Source organism: Neovison vison, chromosome 12 (assembly GCF_020171115.1).
Source record: "Neovison vison isolate M4711 chromosome 12, ASM_NN_V1, whole genome shotgun sequence".
NCBI classification, from domain to species: Eukaryota; Metazoa; Chordata; class Mammalia; order Carnivora; family Mustelidae; genus Neogale; species Neogale vison.
The window spans coordinates 143,282,174-143,308,882 of NC_058102.1; the positions used below are offsets into that span (position 1 = coordinate 143,282,174).

The 26,709-nt window shown below is 51.4% G+C and overlaps 2 protein-coding genes across 6 annotated transcripts in view; one reads left to right on the forward strand and one right to left on the reverse strand.

Moving 5' to 3' along the window:
- Positions 1-7,339, forward strand: part of IL15RA (interleukin 15 receptor subunit alpha) — a 28,860-nt gene extending 21,521 nt beyond the window's left edge. Inside the window, exon 6 of the mRNA XM_044228219.1 lies at positions 6,953-7,339. Coding sequence (XP_044084154.1) covers positions 6,953-7,082 — 130 coding nt within the window. The 3' untranslated portion in view covers positions 7,083-7,339. The remainder of the gene's footprint in view (positions 1-6,952) is intronic.
- Positions 7,340-11,117: 3,778 nt separating this feature from the next.
- FBH1 (F-box DNA helicase 1) overlaps positions 11,118-26,709 on the reverse strand; it is a 47,742-nt gene continuing 32,150 nt past the window's right edge. For 3 of the 5 annotated variants that reach the window (XM_044228823.1, XM_044228819.1, XM_044228818.1), the window contains 4 exons: positions 26,077-26,202; positions 24,139-24,245; positions 11,931-12,062; positions 11,118-11,599 (listed from right to left, as the gene is read on the reverse strand). In XM_044228823.1, coding sequence (XP_044084758.1) covers positions 11,429-11,599; positions 11,931-12,062; positions 24,139-24,245; positions 26,077-26,202 — 536 coding nt within the window. In that variant the 3' untranslated portion in view covers positions 11,118-11,428. The other 2 variants (XM_044228822.1, XM_044228821.1) reach the window with 2 other exon arrangements.

Here is a 26,709-nt window from a genome sequence, read left to right on the forward strand (position 1 = left end):
GCCTAGAGACGTCTAAGCCCAGGCTGAAGCTCATCCTTCGGACAGCAGAGCCAGGAGGGCTGCAGACCCAGACTGAGAGTCTGCATCCTCCTGCTGTTGGGTCACGTCACCGAGTTCACAGCCTGCCAGGTTTCGCAGCTGACGCTGACTGGGCAATACTGGAATGAAGATCCGGGGGAGGTGTGCAGGGTCCCAGGGATGCCCTCCCGCATTTACCCCACCTTGTCCTCAGAATCAGCCCCTGGTTTTGTCTGGTGATGCAGCTCCTCACTTCGAGGTCATACTATTTCCTGGGTTCAGGAGTCATCTCGCAAGAGGAAGCCTGTTCTCCTGGTGACCCACCTCCGGACTCGGGGTCCGCAAGGGAAGAAAGAGACTCGGCTCCCACAGCGGCCGTCCAGAGCCTCGCTCCGTGCTGCCGCCCTCACTGCACTTGCCTTTGCCTCCGGGGGACTGTCCCGTGGTCTTCCGCGGGCCAGGCACGTTGCTCCTGATCAACTCATGGGTCGTTCCTGTGCCATCCTCTCCACACCCAGTCTACGCTCCAAGAGGCAGCCTGATTTCTACCTTCTCCGGGCGGCCTTCGGTAACTATTCCAAAGTACAAAATCCTCTGGCTCTGAGCTCCCGGGACATTCGCTGTGCGCCCTGGAACTGTGGCATTTGCTTACGACTACTTTTGTGCAGCGGAAGGAGCGCAGGACTTAGAAGACCTGGGAAAGCTTAGAAGCTTTCCTTCTGGCCTGGTCAGCTTGGAAGAATCCCTGAAGTCACACACCCTGGCATTCCGTCTTTAAAGAAGTGACCGAAGGACGGCGCCTCCCACCGAGGTGAGGAACAGAAGGGATACTCGAAAGTGCTCCGTGACTGGCATCTGTCTCTCCTCTCTCTCTAGACACTGGAGATGCGGAAACTGAAGACCTGGGACTTATCCTTGAGGTGCTTACAGCCCGGCCAAAGAAAGAACCGTCAAAACAAAGAGCTCTTATGACCAGACTAGTCAATACCAATGCCACCGGGGTCATGAACAAAGGAATGTCGCAGAAGTGTGGGAAAGGAGGGAAGAAGCCACTAAACAGCCTAGATACGTGGGGAGTCCTTTCTGTTGTGGTGGGACTTACGAAGAAGCATGGCTGAGATCGAAGCAAACAGAAACAGGCAGGGAGGGTTCTCCAAGGGCCAGTGACAGAGGTGGGGACACGGAGAGGAGAGTAAGGCAGATGGCACCTGTGAGCTGGGGCCCCAGCATGGCTGCTGGGTAACTGCATGTCGAACAGACCAAAAAGAGCGAGACTTCAAGAGCAAAGGTCTCACAGGGACTGGACCTAGGGTCTTCTGCCGCATCCCTGGCTCCAACCAACAGCCCAGTAGACGCATCACTACGAACCGAGATGGTCACCTTTCCAGGGCTTTCTTCAGTCCTTGGGCAGAGGACCAAAAGCACAAAGTACAAAAGAAGTGTGTCATCTTCAAAATCCCCTTTGAGAGAAAGGGGATCTAGAAGGCACGCAAGCGCCTCTGCACCCAGTGGTCCGGGGCCGCCTGGCTGTACGGGGCTGTCCATGTTGCCAGCGTGTTCCAAGGAGCCTTCGCTCCCAGAAGCGCGTTGGGTGTTATCCAGGGTGGGGAGCTGAGAAGGATCTCCAGTTGCTGCCCTGAGTCCCGACTAATTAGAGCCGCCTCGCTCTTGAGTTAGGAGTCATGTCTGAAGAATGTCATGGCTAAGAACATCTTGAAAGCCTTCTATGCACTCAGTTCCTAAGAAATGCAGTTGTTTTTTGTTTATTTGCAGAGTCGTTGTTCCCAGGGTTCCCATGGGGGCAGTGCAAATACCGTGGGTTTGGAGATGGCACGGGAGGTGGAGCCCGAGCTCTGATCTATGTGCTGCCGAGCACAGTGGCCTGGGCCCACCACTCTAGAGCCTTCCACTACCTGCTTCTCCAGCTTTGTTGGGGGAACCACATGGAGTAAGGGACATGAAGTCCTAAGTGTGTCTACTGTGTAGGAGGCATTTCCAAAACAAGATCTATTTATATGCTGGAGAATCAGCCACCTGCGGCTACCTGACCCTCCCCTTGCTTCTCAAACAAGTCCCAACACTTGGGTGTTTCTTCTCTTCCACACAACCATGCACATCAGAGGAAGTGGACAACCCAAGCTCCAGGAAAGGAGACCCTGAGTAACTGAACCCATGCCCTCACCAGCGCCTGGCTTAGGAATGGACAGATGACCCAATTGTCACCATGGAGGTGGGGAAGCTTCTAGGAAAGTGTCCTGGCTCTTAAGAGCCGCAGAAGACGGGCTTCTCACTGCCACTGCGCGTCTGGATGCCCTGCCCCAAACTTCTGCAAACAGCCTGTGGCAGGGAAGTCAGCCCGGGCAAAGGGCAGAGGCAAAAGAACCCAGCTTCTCCACAGCTCCGCTGAGCGACTTCTGTCACCGCCCTACAGTCTGTCCCCCTCTGCACTCCTAGGGGAAATCATAGCATTTATCGTTCAATGCCCTTTGGAGTTTTTGTTTAGGGTTACGGCCAAAAAAGTGATACAAAATCTGATACTGAATTTGTTAAGAGAAAATGGGAGACATCCTAACAGATCCTAAAATGGTAACTGGCTGAGCAGAAGCAGTAGAACAGAGGGCAGGGGGAAGGTCCCTACTACTTTCGGCTAGGAAGCCAGGGCCCCTCTATTCTGTGGTCGTAAAGCAACGGATTAAAATGTCACCTGTTTTTCTGGGGGTCCAGATTAGGAAAACATACTGTGAGGAAAGTGATGACTTAAAAAGATCCAGAACTGCTGAGCTGGACATTTAGGAAAGGAGCACGAAACTGGGGTGCTGATCCTGTGTTGGGTACTTCTCAGGCCTTCAGTAAGACCCTTAGAACATGAGCTTCAGTTCAAGGTAGATCAGATGTCTCTTCCGCCCGAGGTGCAAGTTTGAAAGAAGCCCCTGGGGGTTTTAAGCAGGAGGCTGACGAAACTTCGCCTCCATTTCAATAAGATGCGGTGTGCTTCTCTCGTGGACAGAAGATGAACGGGCAAAAGCACAGAGCGACCACCGGCCGGGCCAGACGGGAGCCCCGGTTCAAGAGCACGGATGACGGACAGAAATGCAGGGACTTGAGATTCATGCGAGGTCAGGTCAAAAGGATTTGCGCGTTGGTTCTTTCCTGACGTGGGGAAGGGCGCAGGGAGGAGCCAGCCGGGCAGGGGAGGAAATCAAGAGCTGCCTTTGCATGTTTGAGACAGAACCAAACCGTCCCATGGAGTCAGCAGGCCAAGGCAGTTAGGGTTGAAACTCTTCTCTCTCCACCTCTCAGTCCAAACCGCTGGGAACGGGAAACCACGGGTGGTGGGTGGTGGCGAATGTGGGGCCAACACCGCCGGGCTCACTCGGAGAGTCCGCAATTAAGCAGCTCAGGGAGGAAGGCAGCTCCCTCCAGAGGCTCCGAAGGCCCTGGCAGCCTAAGGGGAAGGCCTTTATTGAAAGACCTCGGGTGAGGTCTTCCTCTGTAGGGGGCAGGGTCTGGAGGGACTCCGGGCTGCCTCATTTGGGGACGGCTTTACCGCACCCATTCGCTGGCAATGCAAAGCAGTCGGCTCGCAGCCCCCCTCCCCCGGGTGTACCCCACATTCCTCAAGCCCAGCGGGGCAGGGGGGCTGGGAAGGACAGCAAGGGGTCTTGAGGGGCGTCCAAGCCCCTTCCCATGCAGGCGGCCGGCCCAGAGGCAGAGCGGTCCCACCACAGGACAGCAGGGCCTGCCACACAGGCTGCGGACAGGGCTTTCCCACAGGGGGAGCTCCCCCTGGCCACTGCCCCCGCCCCAGGCCCTGGTACTGGTGTGTTCAGGGCCTAGTAACTGCGTGTGGGCCTAACCGTTGGCCTTCTCTGCGGGGGCGCAGGCAGCTGGGGAAGCGTACGCAGCCACTAGAGGCGTGGTGTTCAGGTCGAGCCTGTGCTGTCCGCCCCCGCGTCACCCCCACATCAGCCTCAAACCTTCCACACTCTCTGGGGGACCCGCATGGCCACTTCACGACAAACATGCTAAGGTGACTGAGTGACAGCACCTGAAACTTCCTCCTTAGCCATTAGCGGGGCTTTCCGGTCTCCCTCCAACCCCCCCAGCCGCCCCTCGCCGGGGTCCTCCCTCCACCGGCCCCTCTGCCATCTCCCACCCAGCACGGAGGCGACCTGCCCTGATGCCACGTCACCCCCCATCCACCGTCCTCCCCATTCCCAGCCTCCCGGGAGCCTCGTCTCTGTGCACAGTGTCTGGCTTTCACTTCCCACCCCTGCTCTAAAGGTCTGTCATACGGCAGAGTCCACGCCAATCGCGACATGAGAGACCTTTCGTGAAAGGCCCCCCCCCCCCGCGGGGAGGACGCTGTTTGAGGATCTTTGAGCTGATGTCTGCTGTGTGTCCCGTATCTCTAGATAAGCCCTTGGTGACCTCTACTTCCATGTCTCCGTTCCAGGCACGGTAGCCAACGTCCTACAACAGAGGCTGAAGGTCAAATACACCCCCCTCTGAACCCGCGGGTCCCCGCCTTGGACCCCCGCCGAGGCGAGGAAGCCTACGCGAACACACCCGTGCGCAACCGAGCCCCAGCGAAGCAGTAAACGACCTGCCTTCCTTATTCCCGTCTACACAACCTCCTGCTTTAATTATTAGAGAGTTAATCATGTCCTTGTTCCTCTGCCCCAGAGGCTTAGTATTCTAGGTGTCTATCACCAACTTCAGTCTGAACACTCTGCCCGTTTCTGTGAAGTACTTCCCAAGGTTCCAGAACAGGAGGGGTGCCCTCTGCTCCCTTTCGCCTCCGATGGCTTGTTTCCTGGAGGGGAGCCCTCCTCCTGCTTGGTTTGCTCTTGACTTTGTACAATTCAATCTTCTAGAAGCTTCTTGGTAGACAAAATGTCTGTGCCAAGTGCCTCTATGCTACTGCTCATTTGGCTCGGTTCAGAATTCTGCACTGGAAATTGTTTCCCCTCAGTTGTGCAGGGTGAGCTCCGTGTGCTGCTGGCCGTGGAATCGGAAGACATTTGATTTGCAGATGACGTTTTTCTTTCTGGGAGCTTGGAGGATCTTTGCCTCTGCTGTTCCTAAAATCTCACTATAACAAACTCACTGTAGGTCTGTTTTTCATCCATTTTGGCGACCATTTACTGAGCACGTGAATCTGGAAACTTCTGTATTTGGCTGTAGGCAATTTTGATGATTTTTTTAAAAATTTCCCAACCTCTGTCTCTTTCTTCCTGAAACTTCTATTTTTCAGACGCTCAACTGCTTCAACTGGTTCTGACTACGTATTTCCTGTTTTTTCAGTTTGTTTTTGCTCTGCTTTCTGGATATTTTCTCTATCTTTCCAACAATCCTATTGGGGTTTTTTACACTTTCAATGATGTTCAAATATTCACAGATGTCTGTGTATGTGTGTGTGTGTGTGTATATATATATATATATCTTGAGCCTATTATTTCATGGTTGCACTGTCTTCTTTTATTCTCTGAATACACTTAAGAAATTTAGCTGGTTCCTTTTCCCTGCATGGGCTGTTTTCTCCAAGCTGATTCAGCTTGTTTTGATATGAAGGTTGGATATCAAAACAAACTAAATGCAACCTTCACCTTAGAAATGTCCAGATGTTTGGCAAGTCTTGGTTTATTACTATATGAGTGAGACACTAAAAAATGTGTTTGAAGATCTGAGGACTTGGGTGGTTTGAAGACCGTAAGCTCTTGGCACTGGGTAATCTGGCTGGCCAATGTCCTTAGGGAGCCCTGATGTCACCGTCAGCATCTCTGCTCAAGCGGGTTACACACCCCAGCGAAGGAACCGGCCCCCTCCTACGGAGCCTAGGTGTGCCCGCACGTGCGTGTTTTCGTGTGTGTGTAAACTTCGTATGTTGAGAGATTCTAACCCCAAAGGGGATGGTATTAGGAGCTGGAGGTCATTAGGTCATGATGGCGGGGCCCTCACGAACGGGGTTAGTATTTATAAGAGACCCCGGAGAGCGCCCTTGCCCCTCCCACCAGATGAGGCACAGCAAGAAGATGGACGTCTGTGAACCAAGAAGCAGGAGGTCACCAGACCTGGGATCTGCTGACACGTTGATCTCGGACCTCCAGCCTCCAGAACCCTGAGGAATACGCGTCTGTTCGTGAGCCTCCCGTGAGGGCCTCCTGCCATCGCCGGCCCCGCAGAGTCCGGCAACGGCCTTGTTTTCACGCCGGCCCTGCCCTCAGCTCCTCCGAGTCTCTTACGTGACAACCGTCCACCCAGAGGTGAAGCCTCTTGCCTTCTGCTGTGGTCGAGCATGAAAAGCTGCCCAGAAATCTGAGGCCTTAAACGATTTTTATTTCTTTTCCTTTTCTTCTTCTTTTTTAAAAACTAGGCTCCATTCCCAGAGTAGAGCCCAACACAGGGCTCTAACCTATGACCCTGAGATCAAGACCTGAGCTGAGATCAAGAGTTGGACACTTAACCAACTGAGCCACCCAGGTGCCCCTTAGCTGGCTTTTAGAAATTCTTTTTTAAAAGACTTTTTATTATTTGAGAGACAGCATGAGTGGGGGGAGGAGGAGAAGCAGACTCCGTGCTGAGCAGGGAGCCCCACACGGGGCTCGAACCCAGGACCCTGAGATCATGATCTGAGCCGAAGGCAGACGCTTAACCGCCTGAGCCACCCAGGCGAACTTAAATAAACTTTTCTACTAGTCTTCCTGGTTTTTTGCTCCACCTTTATACTCTCCTTCCAGAAAAACCCAGCACCATCAGCACCATCAGTGCCCATCAGTCCTCACAACTTCTGAGAGTTCTTGGGCTTAGGACTCCGTTTACTCGAAGAGCTAAGTCGGTCACCACTCACTTACCTCTTTCCAACTGCCAAAATTTTATAACTTTTATAAAATGTTATAATTTTACCTCCTTTTTGTTTTCTTTGCCCTTACAGGTTTATGCCTTTTAAAAAAATATATCCTTTTACTGCCACTTTCGTGTGGTTTCAGAAGACATGTTTTGTCCGCCCAGTCACCTGGAGTCCCCCCGACCCCCGACCGCCCGGTGGCTTCTGGCCTCACTGAACCGGGGCACGCTAAGCCGCCGCGGACTTCAGAGCGTCCGAGAGACGAACGTCCTCCGCCTTCACTTGACCGGGTGGTGACGCGCACTTCCGTTCCAGCTCCGTCCTCTCCTCCTCGTGGCAACTCGGTCTCCGGGAATCAGGTGTCACTCGCTTCACAAATCCTCTCCCCTACCTCACCCCAAGTCTGGGCTTCCGGCGCCTTCTTACGCCTCTGCCCTTCTCATTCCTGTTATTCTGCTGGAATGAGCACAAGACCCTTACACTGAACGACCTTAACCGCCACTTACATACGCGCAACCCGAAGACCTCTATTTCCAGCCCGAAGCGGCGTGCTGAAGTATGGATCCGTTTCCCGAAGAGCCTCCGGGACAAATCTACTTGGAATTAAGTGCCCCAAATTCAACATGCCACACTGACACCCCACATCCAACATGCTCAACACCGAGGTCATCCCTGCGTTCACAAGTCTACGAAATCTCCCCGGTCTGCCTCCGTGGAGGGTGCCCTCACCCACCCTGCAGGAAGCCAGACGACAGAAGCCCTACGCAGACCCTGTGGCCGACAAGCCGCACGACCGGGGTCCGCTGAGTCCCTGCCACTGGCCACCCTCACCTCAGTACTTTCACGATCCCGTTGGTTCCACCTTCTTAACATCAAGAACAGGAGTTCTCAAAATTTTCGCGTGCCACGGGAGCGCTTGTGGGGCGTGTCAAACACCAAGGGCTGGACCTCGATGTCAGTGTGCAGTCCAGGCTGAGAATCTGCGTTGCTGACAAGTTCCCAGGTGACGTCGGTGCTGCTCATCTGGGGACCAGACTCCGAGAACCACATGTCTCGTGTCGAGTCACCAGCGCTTCTAACCGTCCCCTGCAGTTTCCCTGGTCCAGCAACACCCCCTCCGTGCAGAGCTACAGCCCTGTGTAGAGGGAAGGACGCTACTGCCATGCTCTCTTCCCCAAAAGACAATCTGGGGTCTTAAAATCTTCAGTGATTCCTCAGTTTTTCCAAATCACACTCAGATCCCTGGCCTGCTGTTCGAGGCCCTGGATGGCCGGCCGGGGCCCCTGCGAGCCCGCGGCTACTGTGCGCGCACCGGACCCCAGCCACACACCCTCTCCTCTTGACCCAAGCACGTCCCACGGCCTCACACCTTCAGCCGGCACATCCAGCTGCTGGTATGATGCGATATTTGGAAACACCTGTCAAGAGGTATTATAGGTTGCCTCGATACCATCACCTCATTATCTTCTTAGAAATTTAAAATCTGATTTACGTCTTGAGAGTGATTACAAGAAGGAACAAATTAACACCCGGTCTAGGATACACGGAAGTATCTCAACACTTATACTGCAAGAATAATTTTTATTTTATTTCAAATATCTTCCACACATGACAGCATTCCTGTTTATATCGGCAACTGCATCAGAATCTCTACACACACACGGTCAACACAGAGAAGGTGGAGACCAACTGGAAGCTTTCTTTGAAATGAAAAGCCAGAGCTGGCTAGCAATAGACTGAAAATTCTTAAAGAACCAAAAAGATCTCCCCTGAGGATCAAATAAGAGAAATTAATAAAAAATTAATGAGCCAAAATAAAAATTCAGAACTAGCTTTTAACTATTTTCTTACTCTTCCCCCAGTTATTGTGGGTCAAAAATTAAAAAAAAAAAAGACTACAGAAAACCTTGCACAAAAAACCATTCACAACTCAATAAAATCATGAAAGCCTCTTATTTCAAAGACTCACTTTTAAAGAACTGAATGTATTTTCATTTTCATGTGGTGTTCATGTTTTTGAGTAATGCATTTATTTTTCTCATCCAATCGCTCCTATTAAAATGATGATGGATATTTAACTTATTTTTTAAACTTATATTTTTACTGCCATGTAAAAATTCTTTTTCTATTTGAAACACACCCAATATTTAGCTTCACTCCTTTTTAAAAAATTCTTAACACTTGAGAAGCGCCTGGATGGCACAGTCACTTGAGCGTCTGACTCTTGATTTCGGCTCAGGTCACGATCTCAAGGTCCTGAGATGGAGGCCCTTAATGGGGCTCCGCACTCGGCAGGCAGCCTGCTTAAGATCCTCTCTCCCCTCCCCTCTGCCCCTCCCCCCGCCACACTCAGGCACTCTCTCAAAACAAACTTAACACTTGAAAATGAAATTATCAGTATTAATATTCCTAGATTCTGTTATTTTTTTTAAAAGATTTTATTTATTTATTTGAGAGAGAGACAGTGAGAGAGAGCATGAGCGAGGAGAAGGTCACAGGGAGAAGCAGACTCCCCATGGAGCTGGGAGCCCGATGCGGGACTCGATCCCGGGACTCCGGGATCACGACCTGAGCCGAAGGCAGTCGTCCAACCAACCGAGCCACCCAGGCGTCCCAATTGTTATTTTTTAAAACTAGTACCAAAATGCTAGTCCTGACACCGTGTCCTGGCCGTGCCATCCTTTTGTCCTTCCTGCTGTCCCTTCCTCCTAGAAAAGCTTCCCAGTCTCCAGCAGCCCTCTAGCCGCCTGTCCTGGTGGCAAACGCAGCTCCCGCATCACTCCCGTCCGCAGCCCTCCGACCTGCCCTGTGGCTCGGCCCGCCCGGCCGTCCCCGGCACCGGTGCGGCCCTCCCCCCGCGCCCGGTTCACCTCCGCTACCATTGCACTTGCGTCTCTGGGAGCGGGGCCGCACACAGCATGTGCCCCGCCGCCGGCGCTCCGGGACAGTTCCGAGACCTGATGATTCTCCAGCAAATGCACGGCTTCCCCTCGGGCAGGCACAACTTCATTTCCAGAAAACACGGGGGTGAACCCTTGCTGACTACCCCTCCCCCCACGCCCGCTCTGGAAGGACAGTGAAAACTGACCAACCCAGGGGCGCCTGGGTGGCTCAGTGGGTTAAGCCGCTGCCTTTGGCTCAGGTCATGATCTCAGGGTCCTGGGATCGAGCCCCGCATCGGGCTCTCTGCTCAGCAGGGAGCCTGCTTCCCTCTCTCTCTCTGCCTGCCTCTCCGTCTACTTGTGATTTCTCTCTGTCAAATAAATAAATAAAATCTTTAAAAAAAAAAACTGTGACCAACCCAGATCCACATTCCTCCCCCTCGCTCTCTTACTCTGGGCCACCCATCGAGCATGACGTAAGGCGAGGCCGGGAATCCGGGCCGAGCGGATGCCACAGCCCCGTCCCACGGCCATTAAAGTCTCCCACGCCCGCCTTCGGATTCCCGTCATGTGAATGCTCCTCGCCCCTCGATGTGCAGACCTGAACTTGGCTGTCGCCCTTGAGAGCACCCCTGGGCCCCCCGACAGCGCTGCTCTACTCACCGGCCGGCACTGAGCTCCACCAGGCTGCCGGAGGAGGCCAAGGGGAGGCTGTGACAACGGCAGCTACGAGGCCCGCTCCTGGACGCCGCCTGGCGGGCTCAGGGCCTAGATGTGCCGAGCTCTTTGGGCAATGCCGCGCCAACTCCCCCACCTGCCATCTGCGTCCCTGACGTGCTGTGTGGCAAAAACGTACAAATACCAGATCCATGTACATCTGGACGATGGCAGTTCTGTCGTCGGTTTCTGTAAGAATTGTCTTACTACGTGCGCCCGGCATCCCCAGGCAGCGAACCAGGTACAAAGCCCCCATGTCTCCCTAGGCCCCACCCACCCCCACAGGGGCCAGACAGCTCCACTTCTCTGTCAAGCATTTCTGACCCCCAGTTCTACAGCTGGGAAACACAGAAGCCTGGCTACTGTCACTCTGCACTTGTCATCCCGTGTACTGTGCTGCTCCCCCACTGAGACTGTGCCCCCCGTGTAACGGAAGGCACACGCTATGTCTCTTCATGTGTGATTCCCCACCGCACAAAAACCCCTTGTGTTTCCATCCGTCACTCATGGCCCGGCCATGAAGTCTCACACTCTGCTTGGTGCGCCGTGTGAGCAGGGACCTAGGTGTGGGAGAGTGAGCAGGAAAGAGAGAAAGTCGGAGAAGGTTCAAAAACCACAGGGCTGCGGCCGGGGGTCACACAGAGGTATGCCGGTGCTACAGTGCCTGTTTAATTGAAACCTTGTAATAAAAGTTTAAATACATAAAATGTTTTTTTTATCAAAAGAACATCCCCCGTACCCCCAGCCTGATGTGCACAGAGCAGGGGCAGTGGAAACTGGCTACCTACAGGGAATGGAGAAAACGGCACGTCCAACTCTCGTCGGCTTCGTCCTCCTCCGAAGAGGCCCTGTGTGTGAATTCAGAGTCCCGGGTGAGTGACGACCCTACCCTGCACGGGCTTTCTTCAGGCAACTCGAGTCCACACAAGGCATTCGGTACCAGGGAGAGCGTGCCGCTCGGCTGTCAGAAGACCAGGAAGAGCAGGGCTTCGTGTCTGGGAAGCACTATGTTCTCGACCGTGCGTTCCATGGCGTGCACCTGCTCGGGGGAGGCCGTCAAGAAGGCCAAGGGCCCGATGCGCTGCTCCGCGCACGAGTGGCAGAGGTAGCCTCCCTTGTTTTCCTTCCTGTTGCTCTGCAGGGAAGGGGAAGAAAAAGAGGTCGGGGGGCGATCAGACAGCAGGACTCTCCCCCGAGAGACGAAGCGTTAGCGTTCTGATGTTTGCAGACATGCAACACGGCCATCCAGGGTCAACTCGACTCTATCAGATTCCCGGGGGGGCAGCAACCTGAACTGATCGAGGCACGGGGAGGGGGCCGAGGAGAACCGGAGCGGGCCCTCCAGGAAACCGTGGTCCTGTAAGCGCCGGGCCACAGCCCGACCCGCCAGGCCATGCTCGCGCCTAAGACGCCGCCCACGACCAAATCGAACGCGACAGGAAGCCCAGGCTGCCGAGGCCACCTACGTAAGTGATGGGGAGCTTCCTCATGGTGAGCGCGGTGTCCACGGGGATGGCGTTGTTGCATTGCCCCACGCAGCAGCGCACCACTCCGGCCTTCAGAACGGCGCTGGTCAGCTCCGCCCGCAGGAAGTACTCCTGCGCACAAACGGGGAAGAGGGGGACAGGGTCACCGCGGGCCCTGCGCACAAACGGGGAAGAGGGGGACAGGGTCACCGCGGGTCCTGCGCACAAACGGGGAAGAGGGTCACCGCCACGTCTCCACTGCACTCAGCTCGGACACTCCGCCGGTGCCGGAGCAGAAAACGCTCCTTGGACGTGGCAGAGTCCTCACGGGAGACAAGCACCGACTGTCCGAGCGCCCTCGGCTCTTTGGCTGCCCCCCCGCCAGTCAGGCCGTCAGCAAGACAGGATGCTTAGAGCGGCTCGGCCAGAGTCTTGACACAATGGGCAGCTTGAGAAAAAGGGCTTAATGGGCAAACAGGAAATAATGATCTTTCAGGACTGCGTCTGGATTTTTATCTCACGCCCACCTGTCCCAGAACCAGTAAAAACCATCCGCATGCTGCCTTTTCAAGCCAGGCGAGCTGAACAGGCGGCCTTGAAAGATGTGCCCCACGGACCAGCCTGTCCCCTCCTCCCGGGCTTGTGGCTAAGCGAGGGAGCAAACGCTTGGGCTATTCGCGCCTCGGTCTCTTCAGCTGTGAGATGCGACAGCAGCGCCCGCCTGGCGTGACCTGGGGAGAAGAGACACTCACACGCGCTAAGTGCTCAGGGCCCGGCACGCAGGGAGCACCAAGCCAAACGCTGACAACCTCCCAGACTAGGAAAGTCGGAGGCACAGGGACCAGCGTCTGGTCTGCTGTGCCCGGAATTTAACACAGCTGTGGCAGAGCAGTAAAACCACAAGTATCTGCTGACCGAGGAATTATGATTTCCCGTTTTCTGGATCACAACGGGCTATTGATCTAATTGTGGCAAAACCTGTATCTCGTATCTGGACTGATCTGGCTTTCTCTCTTACAGGATCTGTCTGCCTGCAGCAGAACAGAACAGGAAATACATAAACACTCGTGTTCCCACCAATAACTGAGGTACAATGAAACCAGGAAATCCTTCCAAAACAGAACGACGGGTTTTGCTGCAATCCCCTTTCTCTGTGGTCTCTACTCCCCTGCCCCGGGGGAGCCAGTGCCGTGGATCGGGCGCGCACCCTTTTTGATCCATCCTAAAAGGATTTTAAGTTTACACATACGACCCAGAAGGCGAGGTACCATTTTATAGGTATTTGTTGACAGAAATGTTATACTTCGGGCCGCTTCCCATCGAGTTCATGGAGTGCCGCGCCGGGCAGGACCGCACTGCTCTTTCACGTCTGACTCAGCCGTTCCCTCGGAGCAGACACTCGGGTTGTTTCCAAACTACTGTCCACAAAGCAGCGACAAACCTGCTTGTACACAGCTTCCCCCCCACACATGCAAGGGTTTCTGCGTTTACAAACTTTCTGAGCACAATGCACACCAAGAAACTCACTTAGCGTTACAATTCTATACGCACGTGCGTGCGTACATCAAAGGCTGAAGAACGGTTTCATAAAACAGTATTTAACCTTAAGTGCAGTGTAGTCTTTCTCTTTCAGATTTTATTTCTACCTTGCTTTTTAAAAAACTTGTCACAGCCCACTAAATTCGTTTCATTAATCACGAATGGCTTGAGACCGACACTTGGAAAAGCACAGCTCCAAAGCAGCGGTTCTCAAACACGTTGGTCTTGGAACCCCTTGACACTACTAAACATGACAGGTTTCAAAGGAGGTTTGTTTACGTGAGTCTTATCTGTTACTATTTACTACATAAGAAAGGGGTGCCTGGGTGGCTCAGTGGGTTAAAACCTCTGCCTTCGGCTCAGGTCATGATCTCAGGTCCTGGGATCGAGCCCCGCGCTGGGCTCTCTGTTCAGCGGCGAGCCCGCTTCCTCCTCTCTCTCTCTGCCTGCCTCTTTGCCTACCTGTGATCTCTATCTGTCAAATAAGTAAATAAAATCTTTTTAAAAAAAAAAAAAGGAATTTAAGCCAAGAAATTCTAGAATGCTTCTCTTTTTTTATCGTTATGTTAGTCACCATACAGTAGCAGACCACTAGTTTTTGATGTAGTGTTCCATGATTCATTGTGTGTGTGTAACATCCAGTGCTCATTACTACATGTGCCCTACTTAATACCCATTAGCAGGTACCTCATCCCCCCTCCCCCTCCCCTCTGAAACCCTCAGATTCTTTCCCGGGGTCCATAGTCTCTCGTGGTTCATCTCCCCCTCCAATTTCCCCTTCAGTTCTCCCTTCTCCTAATGTCCTCCGTGCTATTCCTTATGTTCCACATATGACCGAAACCACATAATAATTGACATTCTCTACTTGATTTCTTTCACTCAGCACAATCCCCTCCAGTTCCATCCATGTTGACGCAAATGGTGGGTATTCATCTTTTCTGATGGTTGCGTAATATTCCATTGTATATATGGATATCTTCTTTAGCCATTTGTCTGTTGAAGGGCATCTTAGCTACTTCCAGTCTGGCTATTGGGGACACTGCTGCTCTGAACATTGGGGTGTACTTGACCCCTTTTTTCACTACATCTGTGTCTTTGGGGTAAATACCCAGTAGTGCAATTATAGGGCCATAGGGAAGCTCTATTTTTAATTTCTTAAGGAATCTCCACACTGTTTTCCAAAGTGGCTGCACCAACTTGGATTCCCACCAACAGTGTGAGAGGGTTCCCCTTTCTCCACATCCTCCCTAAACATGTTGTTTATTGTCTTGTTGATTTTGGCCATTCTAACTGGTGTAAGTTGGTATCTCAATGTGGTTTTGATTTGAATCTTCCTGATGGCTAGTGATGATGAACATTTTTTCATATGTCTGTTAGCCATTTGTATGTGTTCTTTGGAGAAGTGTCTGTTCATATCATCTGCCCATTTTTTGACTTATTTGTTTTTTGGGTGTTGAGTTTGAGAAGTTCTTTACAAATCTTGGGTATCAGCCTTTCATCCGTAGTGTCATTTGCGACTATCTTCTCCCTATAAAACAGGTGCATCTTGCTTGGGTCGTGGTTAATACTTTGGCATCTGTACATTCCCTCAACCACCCCTCAACAGATTGACTAAGAGGAAGAACCCCCAACAAAGAAAACAGAGACAAGGCCTCTGACACAGACCTAACGGGATATGGATATAAGCAAGATGTAAGAGGTAGACTTTAGAGCAGCAATTATGAAGCTGATCTCTAGACTTGAGAAAAATATTAGTGACAATAAAGAGTCTCTAAGGGCAGAAATGAGATCAAATCAGGCTGAACTTAAAAATGGTATCAATGAAATGCAGTCTAAACTAGATACTGCCAGGGTTAAGGAGGCAAAAGAACAAATCAGTGAGACAGAAGATGACAGAAAAGAAGGAAACCAAGGAGGCATGGGAAAAACAGCTTAAAGCCCAAGAGATCAGACTGAAAGAGATAAATGATTCCATGAAATATTCCAATGTCTGAATTATTGGGATCCCTGAGGGGGTGGGGGTGGGGGTCTAGAAGATATAGTTGAGCAAATCATGGCTGAGAACTTCCCTATCTGGGAAACGAAATGTATTCGTGTCCAAGAGGCAGGGAGGACCCCCTCCCAAGATCAATGACAACAGATTGATGCCCTGACATATAATAGGACAACTCAACAAATCTTAGAACTAAAACACTTACTCTTCTTAATAACAATTAAGCCTATCACATGTTAATGCTTTTATCAAAAACAACTGTATTTTCAGAAAAAAAAAAAAAAAAACTTGGAAGAGTAACATTGTTTTCACGTCTGGCTTAATGGAAGACAACTGCTTCTGCGTTCAGTCTGTGGTGAGAACACATGTCCCGTGGCCTCTGGAAAACCCCCGTGTGCTTGTCAGAGCACTGAGTGAGAAGGGCGGACGACATCCTGATGGCCTACACAGCACAGAGCACCGCAGCCAAGGTCTTACCAGGACTCATAAACACAGCTACAACTCTTTACCCAGGCTTTTTTCATGTGCCCTTCAATTGGTCTGACTCTCCTCCTTCCGGGAAGTGGATCTGAGGCTTGCCCCCAACAAACCCTTTCCTTGTGGCATAAACTTGATCCTACTTGATGTCTCGGTCTTCGCTGTGCACTGACTGGGCAGACGAGCTCGGTTCGGCTTCAGATCTGGTGAGCCAGCCAGGGGCTCCTTCCTGAGGGCTTGTCGTCAGTCCCAACCAGCGGCCCCACAAGTCCAAGCAGCTGCTTGGGCTCTCTGTCCTAGGATCTGTCCCTGGAGCCCCTTTCTGCTTGGGTGCGGCCAACCTTCGGGGCTTAATTTTACTCCTGTGGCAGGAAACAGTTTTAGGGTTCGACTGGGGCAGACGTCTCTTGGTGAGCTGATGGCACAAGAGCTCATTTCTTCCTCCCATTTGGTCTGGCTCTTAGATTTCTTCCTCCTGATCGGCTGCCTCTTAGCCTCTTTTCCTGCTTCAGAAAAGGCTGGCAAGGAAGCAGTTTGGTTCAATCAGTGGGGCTCTGACTTACGGAGGAACTAGAAACAAGGAAGCTGTTTGGTTCAGTCCGTGAAGCAACCGCCCCCCCACCCCCGCAACTACCCGCCCTGACTTCCAGGGAGGAACCAATGGTCACAGAGTCACTCTTGGCTTAGTCTGGTTTGTCTGTTGCTATAGCTTTTGATATCTTTGAATAAAACCAGACATGTTCTACTTGGAAACTGGGAAATGACACTTTGATTCTCCCACATGCAACCTTCTGGGCCATTCTCCAAACCTGGGCAATCACTTTTGGCAACACTGCTTGGCCACAACAGTCAACAAACGCTGGACAGAAATGACCAACTAACAAATCCATAAATTAGACAATAATCTTGCAATTGGGTTTTGTAAAAGGGGGCTCTTTGGAAGTTGGGCATTTAAGATTTTGTCTGCATCTTGTTTGTGTGGTATTGCTAAAGTTAATTTATAAAAGAGCTCTAGTTTAAAGGCAAGAACTTGTAAAAACTGGGCATTCTAAAACTCAGAAAGATAGGGCGTCTGGGGGCTCAGTTGGTTAAGCGTCTTCTTTGGCTCAGGTCATGATCCCGGGGTCCTGGGATTGAGCCCCTCTACCTACCCACCACTTGTGATCTCTCACTCATGCTGTCTCACAAATACATAAAATCTTTTACAAAGATAAAATTCAGAAAGATAGGAATCCAAATGTTTAAGTTCCTGTGACCTTGGAAAATACTTGGAATTAAAAGCTAATTTATGGCTGTTGGTTTACTAGAAATAAGGGAACCAAGTCTGTAAAGCTGTAGAAGTTTTGTGAGAAGGGAATCTTCGGAAAGGAGTTTTATGCGCAGTCAGGACTAAGATTACGAAGACTTACTATATAAAGAGTCTTACTATATAAAGAGTGCGCAGGATCAGACACGAGTTGAACAGTGACTCAGTATCAACAGGAACCTCAGCTGGTTCTCTGCAGAGTTCCAAAAGTTGGATTACTCTTCGGGGCATGCTACACGGAGGCAAGAGTCCTGGTTTGGGACCATGAGCGTCGAGGGCATGCCCTTGGCAAGGCAGCTGTCTTCGGTCAAGGCAATCCCTGATGGTCCTGCAAGCCAGGACCATGGGCAGCGCTCCTGCCGCTGGGAGTCCCTCATTCCTGATGAAGACTTTCAACTAAGGCAAAGAGTGCATTCCAACAGATTCTTGCTTGAACCATCCCTGGTTCTCTGTTTGCTCTTCCAGATTTAAGGCTATGACTTAGAGAAATTTGGTAAAATATTCCTTTGGAAACAAATATGGAACACTTACCTTCTTCTCCCAATCTGATCCCTCCAGAATTCAGAAACTCTGACTATTCTTATTTTTTATAGAAATGTATGTATTTGTATAAGTTTGATGAGAATCTGGTCTTATACAGAACACAACTGGAAACAGTGGTTATATTACCAAGGCTTTGACAGGAATGTCCTATTTGAGGGGCATGTGCATAGGCTCAGATATGACCAGTTTTAAGGAACTAAGGATGACTTTATGGAACCAACGAAACCCCTTGGAAAAATCGATCTGGTCCCTTGCTTATAGGGTTCCCAGCAGCCTTATCAGAGGAGTAAAGAAGGTCACCTCCCAGCACATGCAGGAACCTCAAGATATTTGGGGGACCTCGAAGATAGGAATTCACCGAAATCTATAGTATTGTAGGTAATGTCTGATGCCAAGTGTTTGGTTTGTCTTCTTAGCCTTAAGAGGCTGTTAGAAGTTGAATGTGAAATTCCTTATGAAAAGTTCCAGCAGAACAAATTTATCCAAAAAAAGGCAGGGGGGGGGCAATTACTACTCTTGCCATGCTTATGCGAACAATTAGGCCAACTTTGTTAAAACTGGCCTTATTTTACAAACAAAGGAGTCTTCATTTGGCTACCTCTGAAAATGATTTTAGAGAAACTGTTCCAGTAACACACCTTCGTGGGTGTTAGATTCTAGTTCTGAATGAACAGTCTTTGAGCGATCAGTTTGCCTGTTCAGCCGGACTGAAGCTGTGCCAGCCGCTTTGCCTCCAGTAAGAGTGGCCCTTGGAGGGGCTCTGCTTAAGGCCCCATGCTATAACTAGGATCTTTAAGATGCGGATGGATTCCCACTGGGCAAATGAATCATTTCACGGTCTAACAGTTTCTGAAAGCTAAAAACAAAGCAACTAACCACACCTTTAAAACCCCAAACATCGTGGGAAAAGTAAGTTTTCCTTTACAATGAGCTTGAAGACAATCAGGCACTGGTGCAGTGAGAGAACAGTGCCCCGGCCACCGAGACGACCAGCCCCCTGGCCCGAGGCACGGTTATACAGCACGTGTCAAAGAGGCAGACTCTCCCCGTCCCCAAAACCCTACCGGTGGATCCAAAACTGCCTAACAGCTTCTCCCCTGGACTCTAAATTCCACGAGGCCATGGAGTGTGTTACTTGTCTAGTCACCTGGACTCCCCAGTGCTAACTACAGTGCCAGGCACGGCACAGGGGCTGCCAACAGAGGGAACAGTCAATCAATCAAGCCACCTCCACTCTTCCCTGACATCCTGGGGGTCCGCTAGTGCCACAGGTGTGAAGACAGGAGCCGCTGGGAAACACCATCGTCCAGGGAACTGCCAAGGGGCTCATGTCATAGTTAAGTGCGAGCAGGAAGACCCGCAAAGCCGCGGCAAACGCTATCCCAAGGAAGGAAAACAAAACCTACCCCAAAGCTTCGCTTGAACCCTCAGGCTTCAGGAACCCAAAGGCACCTGATACCACTACCTCGGCATCCCTTCCTTAAATGTTTCCAGGCTGCTTTGGTCCTCACTAGCGGTTGGGTCCCCAGCTCCTAAGTCCTCACCCACCACCTCCTGGGGGCGATCCTGTCCTCGTCCCCGTTGCACAGAGGAGGGCACAAGAGTTGAGAAAGGAGGTCACCTATGCAAACGTTTGAGAGACGGGCCCGCAGGAGATACGGGCTCCAACCTGGTCTAAGTCCAGAACCTGTGCTCTCCCACCGCCAAGCAACAGGGAGGCTCCCTCTCCCCCGCGATCTGCACACACAAAGCTCCAGGACAAGGAGGCACATGACGACAGAGCTTCGCCACGAGAGCTGCCGAATGAATGAGTGCATGCGAGCCAGGACCCCCATGTCTCCCTCGGGTGCCGGTCCCCCTCCCCCATACCTTCCTTCTGGAGCCGAACGGCTCGACGACCAGTAACCTCGAGATCAGTAACTACCTCAGAGGACCCCCAGCCCGCACTCTCCCGATGCACTGACGGTTACCCCGTCAGGCCACCCGGACCCTGCCCTACCCTCCTCCTCTCCGTGCAGGTGCAGCCCTGGGCCAGCTTCACAGATGAGGACACGGGCGCACAGAGTGATGAGTAACCTGTCCACAGACTGTCCGGCCAGGAGAACTGAGCTGAGAATCGGGCCTGGCCCAGCCCCAGGCCGGAACGGGAGCCGCCCTCATCCAGGGACAAACCCTTCCCGAGCGCCAACAGTGTGCCAGGCGCGTGCTGAGGATACACCTGTGCCACGTGGATTAAGACTCGCGGATTCTGGGAGGCCGAGAAGCTGTCTCTGAGAAACCACATGACTTCCCCACGCTGCATTCAACAATGTGGTGATTCTCCTCACTTCCTCAAAACTTAAGGAAACAAAGGAACCAAAGGGCTTCTGGGGATTCGCTAGATGTTGTAAGGGGGTGAGAGAGAAGGAGGCTACCTGACCTGCTCCTGGTCACAGACACCACGGTGGCTTCTCACTCTGGGTCGCAGGAACAATGGCTTCCTTTTGTTCAAAAGCCTCAGCATGCAGGGCTGCCCCATTCACGTGTTTTCATGTTCTCCACTTCATTATCCTAGTCTCCTAGAGCCTTCAACACCCCACAGCTTTCCTCTCCGAGCGGAGTGGGGGCTTGGCCACTTCCAAAGAGGATGTCTCCAAACAGAGGCCTCGGCCGTGACAAAAAGCAGAAGTATTTCCTCTCACGCAAGGGCGTTCGGACCCAAACTTCAGCTCACACGGACGGGCCACGTTTCCGGGGCTCCCTCAGGGTCCTTCTGGGAGCAACAGATGTTTTCCAACCCAGCCTCAGCAAGGGGAAGTATTTCTCTTGATTCCATATCCCTTTCTACATGGGGGAAAATTCACATTCCCCATAAAATGTAGGTGATCACCAACTGACGAGCTTCCAACTAGCTTTAAAAAGCCTTTCAGATGCTTCTGTGCAACTGGTGGGCTGGGACTCTCAGGTAGACAATCTCTGTGGAAAACCTGGCAGCATCTAGAAAGATCACGCACCCATTTATCCTCTACCTAGAAACTGAGATTCTGCGAACCAGAAAACGATCTGTGCCTTGTGATGCCTCGTGGCATTACTCCTCAAGGCAAGAGACTGGAGAGAGCCCAGTGGCCATCAGCGAGGGGCTACACCAGCCAGGATACACGGACCCAGTGACGACGCCACAGCGGTCCCAAGGGATGAGAAAGAGCTGCACGCAGACTAACAGTGAGTGATCTCCACACACATTTCCCAGCGACAAAGCGAGGTTCAGAACGCTAGCTAGGGGAATGTCACCCTTCACGAAAAAGGAAAATAGGAAAATTTATATGTATCTGCTGATACTTGCAAAAAGAAATACCAAAGGATACACTGAACACAAATTTTTAAAAAATAGTTATCAATGGTGCAGGGAGTCTGAAGGGGACAAAGGCAGAATGAGGGACAAAGTTCTGACGTTGAAAACATAAATGTCTTATACATTCAAAAAAGATAATTAAGACACAAAGAAGCAAAGCAATCCCTGTAGAGACAGCAAACAAACAGGTCTATCTTCTTGTACTTACACTGGCGGATCTAACCCCAGAGGAAAAAGAACTTACTTCAAGAGCCCTCAGAACATGGTACTTGTACAACACGTCCTAGTAGAATATGGAGAAACGGGGCTGTCAGGAAATCTCAAATTGCACTCAATACTCTGCTGACAGGAATACTGGTACTACTTTGTCAAAACTACTTCTTCAGCAGGAGAGTGTAAATAAGTGAACAGTAAGTACCGTTAGGAACCGACATCTACACAACCACGTAAGAAAGCAAATCTAGCGTGGCGCATTCTGTAGCACACTCTCTCCACCACGAGCTGCATTAGAAGGAAGGGGGGGCCTTACACTGCTCTGTATTAAGAAACTTTCAAGACTTCACAACTCCGAATTCTGTTTGGACCCTGACTTAAACAAAACAACTCAAAAAAGGCATTTTTGAGATAATCACAAAAGTACGAATATGGACTGGGTAGCAGAGGCCACATGGAACTATCATAAATTTTACAAAGTAACGGCACTATGGGGGGGTCCACTTTTTTTTAAAAAGAGATATATATTCCAACTGTACATAGGTATAATTTGTATGTAGTAATTCAATTTATTACTTTCTTGACTTTTAAATATCTCAGGATTTTCCTCAGTTAGAAAAAATCCCATTGAGCCGAGCGGAATGTTGCTCCGCAATACCTCGGCTATAAGTCACCAACACGGCAGCTCGGTTCTGTGATGAATCCAGCCTCCAGAGCAGCACCAAGTCTAGAGAAAACCACACTCCAGCTTCTAAAAAGATACTTGTGGTCCGAGTGTATACAAAACTCATATAATCTCTACCTAGAGATTATCCGTACATAAAAATTATAGTTGACCCTCAATTTTGAAATGCACGGGTCTACTTACACACGGATTTTTTTTTTATAGTGCAATGCTGTAAATGTATTTTCTCTTCCTTATGATTCTCCCTTTCTAGCTTACTTTATCATAATACCATACAGAATACATCCAACATACAGAACATGTGTTAACCGACTGTTTATGCTCTCGGTGAGGCTTCTGGTCAACAGTCAGCTACTAGTTAAGTTTTAGGGGAGTCAAGAGCTACCGGCTGTCAATGGTGAGGGGTACTGGAGGGGGTAGGTGTGGTTCAGTGCCCCTCACCCCCTGAAGTTCAACCGTCAACTGTATTTCTACTTCCCCCGGCCCCGGGGTCCTAGCTCAGAGATTAAGAACAGCTGTTCTTATCTCTAAACCACGGGGCCAAGTCCAGACCAGCCGCTGCCGCTGTCAGTCTAGTTTTATAGGGACACCGCCACACTCACGCATTAACAACTTGCCGGCGGCTGCTCTCGCAGTCTTGGGGCAGAGTTAAGCCAAGGCACCAGAAGCCCTACCGCCTGCAACAGAGACCTGACACATTTACTGTCTGGCTCTTTCAAGAGAAAGCGTGCAAAGCTCTGCTCTAAGTCCTCTCTGGAAACCGCTGGGTGACCCAGGTGCCAGTCAGGACACAACCCAAAGAAGGGCTCTGGCTCTGGGATCTGACACACAAGCCATCGCCCATGGTGAGGCCCCAGCAAAGCAAAGATTCCTGGCAAAACATGCAGCTGATTTCAAATTCCAGAAACAATCTATGGCCAGATGGGCCCGTCTAAGAGAAGCTTAGAAGAAAAAAGTGCCACCAACACGCAAGGGAGTCAGTCTCATGCAAGAAGCTTTTGCTCTGGGATGGGTCCTGGAGTACTGGTCCGCAAAGCTTCCCCCTGGGAGGCTCTCACACCATCTTCCTCAAATATGGGAAGAGAAATCCTGTGTGTTGTCTCGGTCATCGTCAGCTCTGCGCCTGGAATGCAGGCTGGGGGAGGGCAGGCGTTCTCTGGCCGCCATGTCACCTCCAGGGCCTAGGAACGGGCGCTGTTCCGTTCTGAGCAGCAGGGTTCTGTGTCACCACCACTGAACAACGCTAGACTTCCAGACCATGTACTAAAAACCGATGACTGCCCCACACCAGCGGCCCGCCCTGAGGTGCAAAGCTGTTGGCGTTCACGGCTCAGACTCCACAGCTCCCAATAGTCCCAGCTCCTTGAGAGAGCACGAAATATAGCGCTTCGGCTGCACAGTCTTTTCTGTTCTCGAGACAACAAAGGAAGAAAGAGTATTTACAGTAACTTTTACACTGAAGTTTTTGGTTTTTGGCTTAAGTATTTTGGGTTCAGGGAAAGATACACCAAGTAGCCACTGTGAGCTCAGACTTCTGTTCTCGTTTCCAACAAAACTGAAAAGACTAACCGGCTTACACCCCGACCTATGAAGGGCAGGAGAGGACTGGATATAAGGGGGGAGCAGGTTGGTTTGTAGGGGATAAAGAGTGAGTGCCAACACTTCCCTAGATCTTAGTTCTTGACCAGAGGCCTGGTGCCTGAATATTCCTTCTCCCCTCCCGAAGGACATTTTCCTTGGAAGAAGTCTGCTGGCGGTAGCAGCAGCTGCCGGTTCAAAATGAACTGGGGAAAGGGAGGGAGGGAAAGCAGACGCAGGACACATTCTGGCTGGTGTCTCCCCAAGACTGTTCAGCACAAAGTGAGCAATTAAGAAACACATCAACAGTGGAGATTTCTAAAAGAACTTGTAAAACTGAATCAGGAAAGAATTAAGAGAACCCGCATTTTTGTCTCTCTGATTACAGCACCTCCTGCAACAGCCATGAGCCCAAAAGAAGCCCTTCTCTGCCAGCCCGGGATCCTGAACCAAAGGCCTTCCCAGGTCGCAGACTGATCCCTTACTCAAACCCAGCGAACTCTGAATGTTGCCGAAGTAACTTGTGCTACTGATTCCTCTTACCCCAGCTAAAGTCAGAATGTTCTCCAAGGATTTGGTCATGATGAGACGCTTCTTGGCACGGGTTACTGCAACATACAGTAAATTCCATTCATCCTCAGAAAACGACTCTAAAGAAAGTGAAGGAAGAAAGGTGTCAGCTCAGAGCCTGCTGATAAAATGCGTGTTCTCCTCTACACGTTCACTCCCCCTCCCGCCCCCGCCTCCCCCACCAAGACCTGCTGGCTGCACACACAAACTCCTCCTCCAAACACCAACTCCAAAAACATACAAAACCCAACAGACTAGTGGCACGAAATACTGAGTTTTAATCTTTGCTGTGACTGGTACATCCCGGGAGCCCGTTCACAGGTCATTTGACACCTAGGAGGATCTCATTCATGCCCCCAGACCTCCTCATGACAGCTGTGGGGGACTGAGGGGGACACTGAGGCTCACAGAGGCCAAGTCACATGGATGCACGGGCCAAGGCTGAGCAAGGGTCCGTGAGCAGAAGCCAAGGCTACTTGTCTCCAAAGCCCACATTCTGCCCTTTCCCTGACACTGTCTCTGTCTCTCTGGAAAGGTCTTGGGCTGTCATATGACAACCAGAGAAGACACACACATCCCTCTACTGTGTCCCGGAAGCCTGGCCCCGACAGTCACCACACCCAGCATGGCGGGGAGAACGTGGCCCTGAGCCACTCGTCGGTGACCATGGTAAAAGCCACCAGACTGTGCACTTTAAATGGGCAGATTTTATGGTATGTGAATCAGACCCTGATAAAGCGGTTATAAAACAAAATATAAAAATATGTTAACATGCAATGGCCAGCAAGGGAAGAAAAAGGGTAGTAATATATTAAATAAACTTTTCTTCTCCAATACGGAGCCGCTGTTGCCTCAGGCCACTCCGCTGCCCCACTCTGCTCTAACCTTCCTTCAGCACGTCTCTCTCTGTCAGGAATGCATTCATCAGGGACCAGGAGTTTGTACCATTTCCACTCACAGCCTGCCAATGTAGGCTACACCCCAAATTCCGAGTCCACAGTCAGCAGAATGTTTGTTTGTTTGCAGAGAAACTTTACATGGTTTAATTCTAAGATTCAAAACCAAAATGACTGCCCAGATGCTCAGAACATAACAACTTGCCTTGAGTATAAACTTACATAAAAGCAATCAAATGACACAAAGTGCTTACTTTTTTATGACTTCCTGGCCTCTTTAAGTAAAAAGAAGATTTAATTTAAAAAAACTACATTTGCGGGGGGGCACCTGGTGGCTCAGTGGGTTAAGCCTCTGCCTTCAGCTCAGGTCATGATCTCAGGGTCCTGGGATCGAGTCCCGCATCGGGCTCTCTGCTCAGCAGGGGGTCTGCTTCCCTGCCGCCCCCCCCCACCTACTTGTGAGCTCTGTCAAATAAATAAATAAAATCTTTTAAAATCAATTAATTTAAAACTACACTTTGGGGATGCCTGGGAGGCTCCGTCGGCTAAACGTCTGATTCTTAATTTCAGTTCAGGTCACAATCTCAGGGTCCTGGGGTCGAGTCCCGAGTCAGGGGCTGTGCTCAGCGGGGAGTCTGCTCGAGATTCTGTCCCTCCGCCCCCCCCCCCACATGTGCCTGCACACTCCCTGTCTGTCTCTCTCTCGGATAAATAAAGCCTGAACAGCAACACCTGTGGGGAGCAGGTGAATGGCTTCAAAGCTCCGTGAGGCCGGGCGGCCAGCATCCGTGGTGAAAGACCCAGAGCTGAAACTCGACCGCCGCACCCGCAGCCTGGGGGGAGGGACCCAGAAGACTCGCTTTCCTCAAACACACAGTGTGACGATAAAACACTGGGAGCTAGGAGGTGTCTTTGTTTTCCTTCTAGAAGGGTCATGCCAAGAGGCCACCACACCCAGCAGAAAGCAGACGACAAGGGGAGCCCGGCGGGCGGGCGGCGCACACACGTGTCTCACCGACTCGGAAGTGGGGCAGCTGCGCGAGGTTGTGCCTGGCACACGGCACTTTCACAAAATCATCCAACACGTGCACGGTGTCAAACTCCAAGCCTTTGGCCTTGTGCACAGTGCCCAAAATGTACTCTGGGTTCAAAAGAGAGCGCACGGTTAGGTGGGGGCGTGGCAGGGAAGGGAAGGAGACGGAAGAGAAAAGCGAGCTCTTCCCGCCACGCTCCTAAAAGCAACGGTGCTGCCAGGACCCTTCCTTGCCCACGTGTTGCTCAGGGGACAGCGGTGGGGGTAGGGAGACAGGAAACGACAGGAGACAAGAAAAAGAGACGGAGAGAAACATGAAAAGACGGGGAAGGAGCAACTTCCGCGTAGATGGGCCACTACCTGGGAATCACGTTCCAGAGCTGGCGGGGACTGGCCCAGCCCTGCAGTCTGCAGGCAAAGGGATGGAGCCACGGGAGCCCCGAGCCACTTGCCCGCAGTCCCACCCAGAGCAGACCCCACGACAGAACTGAAGGCCCGCTCTGCTCCCCGTCCCCCAGGCTCTGAGGCAGGGGTGCCACAGAGCCCCGCTGGGCCCCCCGGAGACCCAGGAAGAGGACCGTCGGACCGCCCTCCCGCCGGGAGGTGAGGAACCCC